At 35.6% G+C, this 6218-nt stretch overlaps 1 protein-coding gene across 5 annotated transcripts in view; it reads right to left on the bottom strand.

Moving 5' to 3' along the window:
• The window catches only part of LOC109841023 (probable 2,3-bisphosphoglycerate-independent phosphoglycerate mutase), a 7936-nt gene that overhangs the window by 1342 nt on the left and 376 nt on the right, over positions 1-6218 (bottom strand). For 2 of the 5 annotated variants that reach the window (XM_020409870.1, XM_020409869.1), the window contains exons 2-5: positions 5537-5891; positions 4258-4403; positions 3556-3832; positions 1480-1752 (exon numbers count right to left, since the gene is read on the bottom strand). In XM_020409870.1, the coding sequence (XP_020265459.1) occupies positions 1480-1752; positions 3556-3832; positions 4258-4403; positions 5537-5845 (1005 nt within the window). In that variant the 5' untranslated portion in view covers positions 5846-5891. Of the gene's footprint in view, positions 1-1479; positions 1753-3555; positions 3833-4257; positions 4404-5536; positions 5900-6218 lie in introns of all 5 variants that reach the window. The other 3 variants (XM_020409874.1, XM_020409871.1, XM_020409873.1) reach the window with 2 other exon arrangements.

Raw genomic sequence — 6218 nt, 5'->3', positions numbered from 1 at the left:
CATTAGGGGCTGTTTGGTCGGATTCCTAAAAATCAAGAATAGGAAATTGGGTCATGGAAATCTCAAAAACATCAATTTTCTCCATTTCCATCCCTAAAACTCACCACAACATCAATTGGGTCATGGAAATCTCAAAAACATCAATTTTCTCCATTTCCATCCCTAAAACTCACCACAACATCCGATAAAATATTATTTTTATCTAACAATGCATCCATTTTATCCAATAAAATATTATTTTTATCCAACAATTCATCTCATATCATCTCCTAAAAAAACCAAACACAAGAAATGGGCCACATCATCCAACTCATCTCATCTCATATTTAAAAATCACTCATCTCATATTTAAAAATCACTCAGATCATCCAATAATATGGTGACAATTCATCTCATCTCATTAACATTTCATTTCCACCCATTACCTCAAAAAAAAAAAAAAAACAACAAGGAAATTGATTTTCTTAAGTATGGGTCACATCATCCAATAATATACAAACAACTCATCTCATCTCATCTATTTTCTTATTTTTAAGAATGAACCAAACACAAGAAAGAAACTATTATAGGAAATAGGTTTCTTATAATACATTTCCTTATTTTTTTAACCAACCAAACAATCTCAAAACAAGTTTTCTTAAAAAATCACTCACATCATCCAATAATATAGTGACAACTTATCTCATCTCATCTCCTATTCTTTGATTTCCTTCTTTTTTTAGCCAACCAAACAACCATAATACAAGATTTTATATTCTTTGATTTCCTATTCTTTGATTTCCCACTTTTTTAGGCAAACAAACAGCCCCTTACTCAACACCAACACTGCTGAAACATTATGTACTTGTACAACCCTATAACCATATGATACCTACAACACCTTAAAAAAATTACATGCAAGGACAAAATGATAAAATAGTAGGGTTAATTGTGAATGTACCCCCAGCACTATAGCCCAATTGCTGATAGGCACCCTATAGTTCTATTTGAGCATATAGTACCTTGGAGTAAATTCCTTTTAACTCTTAAAAAAGTCAAAAAAGTTTTGATGCGGTGGATAAACCCCATGTAGTTCTATCGGTGAGAATAGACCCCCAATTGCTAATTTTTTTCTCTTAGAAAGAGCCGAAAAAAATTCACTAAGGGGGTTATCTGCACGTGGGCAAATAGCACAACAGGTCAATCTGCATAAATAGAACTACAGGGGTTCTACCTACAATTGGGCAATAATACAGGGCCCAGTCGAAATTAACCAAAAATAGTTTTGCATTATGGAAAGAACATAAATATGTAGTTTCTTCTCTTGGATGTCCAATAATTGAATAAAAAATGTGCAGGATAATTTCACATGGGTAAATATGCATTAGTTCGCAAATATCGGAGAAAATACAAAGGAATTAATACTTTAGCTTGGTGGAAAGCAGAAGAATAAATGAGATGACGTCCATTACCTTGATGTGAAGGAAACCAAAATCATACCTTGATGTGAAGGAAACCAAAATCATATCCCCCAGCTCGTCCTGGTTTAGCATCATCCTCTCCAGGTACAAAAACACCTGGGCATGGCTCTAGAGGAGCAGAAAGTGCATTAGCTATAGCTTTGGCTTTGGAGGTTAGAAGTGTTCGGTAATCTCCAGTTGCCCCGGGAGCTTCAAGTATATCGATACCCAATGACAGACCAAGCCCTGCAATAATTTTGGTGGGAGCAACCATACATGGGGCTAAACCATGGGTCTTCTCAAATGCAGGAACCTGTAGCATGTCATAGATACAAGAATTTTGACATGCATCAGTCATGCAACATAAGAAAATATAACTCTTCAACATCGAAGGAAGCTTGTAGATTTTTAAGTTAGCGAAAATTTGAACCACTTGATGTTTTTTTGGAATAGCTTCCTACACAGAAAGAAAGCCTCTACAAAATTCAGATCCTGATTACTTATTCTACAATAAGCTAATCACCAACTAGGAAATTATCAGTACAAGGAAACTTGAGATACCCGACATAAACCATTAGCTGGAACCTAGGGACGAAAAAAAAAAGAAAATGAAAAAGGTGGAAGTCATAATGGATACTAAGAATAAGAGCTAATGGCAGTGAAGAGTTTAGTTATATCACTAACAACGGAAGGAGACAACTCATGCCTTTTGATAGTGCTAGAATTCTGGGCATGTTCAATGCACATGCAATCATAAAAATTCTTTGTGGAATTGTTTTCATATATTCATATGTATAAGAATAATATAAGAAGGTAAGCATAACTAAACATGTTCGAATTAACTGAACTCCTTTTTACTTCTGCAACAACCAAATTGGATGCACAACTTTTTTTCTTTTTTTTTTTTTTGTGGCCAAGGCATTCTAATTTCTAACTAAAATATAGTTCTAGGTAATAAAAGAAATTCTTAAAGATAAAGGCTAAACACATGAAAACAATAAGAAAAGTTCTTCACCAAAAAATATAGGGAAAGGGTTTAATTTAATATATAGTATAACTTACAAAAATAGTGTAGAATAAAACTACATGCATTAGTCAAACAACTTTTCATCTATGTACGCCAGCATGTGACACTGTTGAAGATAGAGAGGAAGCTAACATTGTACAAGAAAATGAGGGTACGGTACTTTAAACTTGATTGCAGTTGTTCCCAAGGATCAGAACATAATTTTTTTCTTCCATGGCCAACCTGTTCTAAGTGGGGATGGTCCAAGTGTCCTATGCTAAGTTGCATGGAAACGGGCACGGGTACAGGTACGGGTGCGGGTACGGGTAGGGGACACAGCAAAACTGTAAAATGTTGGGTACGGGGACACAACTACATATATATATTGAATTAATAATGTACATGAGATAATTTTTTCCGCTTCATGTGTCATTAGAATTAAAATTTCGATCACATTTTTGAGTTTATTTTTTCCGCTTCATGTGTCATTAGAATTAAAATTTCGATCACATTTTTGAGTTTATTTTATCATATTGATTATTGTGAATTGTAAACTACTCATTTTTTACTAGACATCTAAAAGACCCATTAACTATATAGTTATGAACTTGGGTATGGACTGAAACGAACCCGACCCGTATCCCATTAGTTTCAAAAGATGGATGTGAAGTGTAAGCTCTACGTCCAGGAAGTCTTTGACAAGTGTTTTAAATTAACACATATATCGTCTGTAAGCTCTACGTCCAGGAAGTCTTTGACAAGTGTTTTAAATTAACACATATATCGTCTAATTGAGTATATGTTATAATAAATGCATGCATATATTCAAGAAGTGTCTATGAAGTTTGGGTACGGGAAAGTGTCGGGTACGTGTCCGGTATGGGTACGGCTTCAATAATGAAGTGCCCGGGTAACATAGGTCCTATGGAGTATGGTGTTGTAGCAAAGTAACAATTAATTACATTTACATAATGACATTGTCAATTAAGTGATAGGCATACAAGAAAGCTGGAATATGCCTATGTGCACATAACTTCTTTTAGACAACAGAACTTACAAGCATCTAGCTTGACAAAGTTCACTAATTAATTCCAGTTTGATCAAACTGACCTCAATTCGGATACCACAACCTCGCAAGAGAATAACGTTTGCAATGTTCTTCCCCTCTGCTGCCCGCTTCGCATTTAAAGGGTGAGATACCAATTTCCGTGATATCTCCTTAGAAAGTTCATTGACTACAGCTGCAGTATGTTTCGCTTCCTCTGTATCATCCAGAGCCTCGGCTTTAAGCAGTAATCTGTTATCTTTTAATGGATCTGTCCCAGATATATTTCCACTCAGGTTTGGCCCTTTAACGACTACACCACATCTGTGTTCAGTGGCATACCTTTGGGAAGAAAAGACCAATCATCAATCTCAGTCCAGGATATCTCAACTAAATTTTAGCAAATGAAATCAAACAATAAACAAGTTTATCTATTAGGGAATATTTGAACTAGCTCAGCTTGTGAAGCGGTTCAAGCAACTATCTGAATGGATCATAAAGTAACAGACTGACAAGATATCCAAAGAGCACTAATCCAATCAAAATTGTCTAACATCAACTCAAATTCCTTAATTAACATTACATCATAGAAACTGGACAGGATGACGCTTAATCACATCGATACATTTTGAATAACTCAATATCAACATTTCAGAATTGTGATTTAGAAAACTTCCAGAAAAACTCTCGATGATGTAGTATATACAATGAGAGATGACATGATACATGCCCCCCCCCCCCCCCCCAACTAAATAGAGATAACTCACTTGATTCTCACTTCATATTCAGGATAGGATGGAAGCTTCATTCCATCCAACGCTGCGCAAAGGATTGGGCCTTCTTCCTCAAAATGTCGGTCAGCCCTTCTGCTAGTAACAATTCCAGTGTTCTCATCGATCGTTGCAAAGTTTGACTGAAATGTCAAGGCGAAAAATTGATAAATTTCAAGCTGAATATATATCTACCACTTAAAAGAGAAGTATCTAAAGGAAACATCAAGAAATTTTATTGCAAAAAATATACTTCAATTTTTCTTCAACAATTCACAGGAATGAGGAAAAAAATACTACAAATTCTTACTAAAACTATGATATGCCAAACACTTCCATGAAAGCTGGCACGTCAAACACGCCCAAATGTGTTGAAAGTGAGATGCTGGTTCATGCCAAAAATTATGAATTCTTTACTGTAATTCATGTTAAAAGTAGGAACACTATGAAGAAAGTAATGTCCTCCCTTGAGAAAAGTTAATTGGTTTATGGATTGTTTTACTAAAATTGTAGATAACTTCTATCGCTATATAGCACAATAACTTCAACTTACTATGGTCTGAACTCTGAACTAATCTTGATTCCTCCCTGATATTTACCAGAAAACAGTATCATAAGCCTATGAAGTTGTGTGACCTTCATTTGACCAGTTTTCAGTGAACAAGCATGCACAAACCATATGTATTATATGATTATTATAAACATCAAACCACTTCTTGAAATTCCAATTCATCTTCACATGGAGGTGGTTTTTCTGATATCAGTAAGGACGCAAACAATTGATACAAAATAACATCAATACTTGCTGGCGACATGACATATCTAGTTTCAACCTTGCGATTCAGAGAGTGCAACCTGAAAATCTGAGTACATCATAATGAAAATTGAGGCATATTACAACAAGAAATTAAACACATTCTAACTTGAAGAGTCGCACCCTCAAAATCCCATTATATGATTGTCCAGGTTTAGGCTCCGGGTCATTTTTGTAAACAACGCCACTTTAGTGGAAACTTCATCAAAAAGATCAAACACTTTTGTGGGTGACACGACAAACTAAATCATCATGAATGAGAGAAATTGAGTGCTGCCCAGATGAAATTGTGACTGTACCAAAGCAATAATTCAATAAAAAATCACCATATCTTCATTACATTGCTTAACTGGTGATGTGTTTTTCTCAAAAGAAAATAAATGGTGCGATCGTGATGAGTAATTGAGTATATCAATAACAGCAACAAGAAATACTTGCATAGGGTGAAGGAAGAAGTATGACCTTGAATGCAATGTCTCCAGGGGCCATGGCCAATCCAGCACCCATCGACTCAAATGCTCCTCTACCTCGGTAATAAACCCTTGGATCATACCCCAATAAAGAAAGATGTGCAGTGTCACTCCCACAGCCCAAGCCAGCTTCCACAGGATCCATGAGACCGTTTACTCCAGTAGAAGCAATTACATCCAAATTAGGAGTATTAGCCACTTCAAGAGTGGTCTGGTGCTGGAATCTCGGCAACGAGACGTCACCTAATCCATCGATCAATATAAATGCCACTCTCTTCTTGATCTCTTTCGACCCGTCCATAGTTCTTATTTCCTCCTCCTCCTCCTCCTTTCCTTTTCTCCTGTTCCTTTATAACTAACATAATGAGGGCAGATGACCATACTCATAATTCATTGAATTCCAACAAACTATTTCTAAAAGAAGATTAAGTTGATATTGTGGCACAAGCCTCGAATCGCAATAGAAATGATGAATGCTGGGATTTGAATCGATGCAAAAATGGACCTTTAATATAAGTTATTCACTACTGGGGCAATTATACAAACACCTTGATGGCAGCTTAACGTGAGCAACAGTGAACAGATCAGTTATTCATAGAACTCAGTGAGTATTAAATTTAATGTAGTTCCTAGATTTCCTTTATAAAAATTTCAAGAAAAATATATAATTTGTG

Source organism: Asparagus officinalis, chromosome 5 (assembly GCF_001876935.1).
Source record: "Asparagus officinalis chromosome 5, Aspof.V1, whole genome shotgun sequence".
Taxonomy (NCBI): domain Eukaryota; kingdom Viridiplantae; phylum Streptophyta; class Magnoliopsida; order Asparagales; family Asparagaceae; genus Asparagus; species Asparagus officinalis.
The sequence above is the reverse complement of the archived record's forward strand: the minus strand, read 5'-3'. Positions and strand labels throughout refer to the sequence as shown.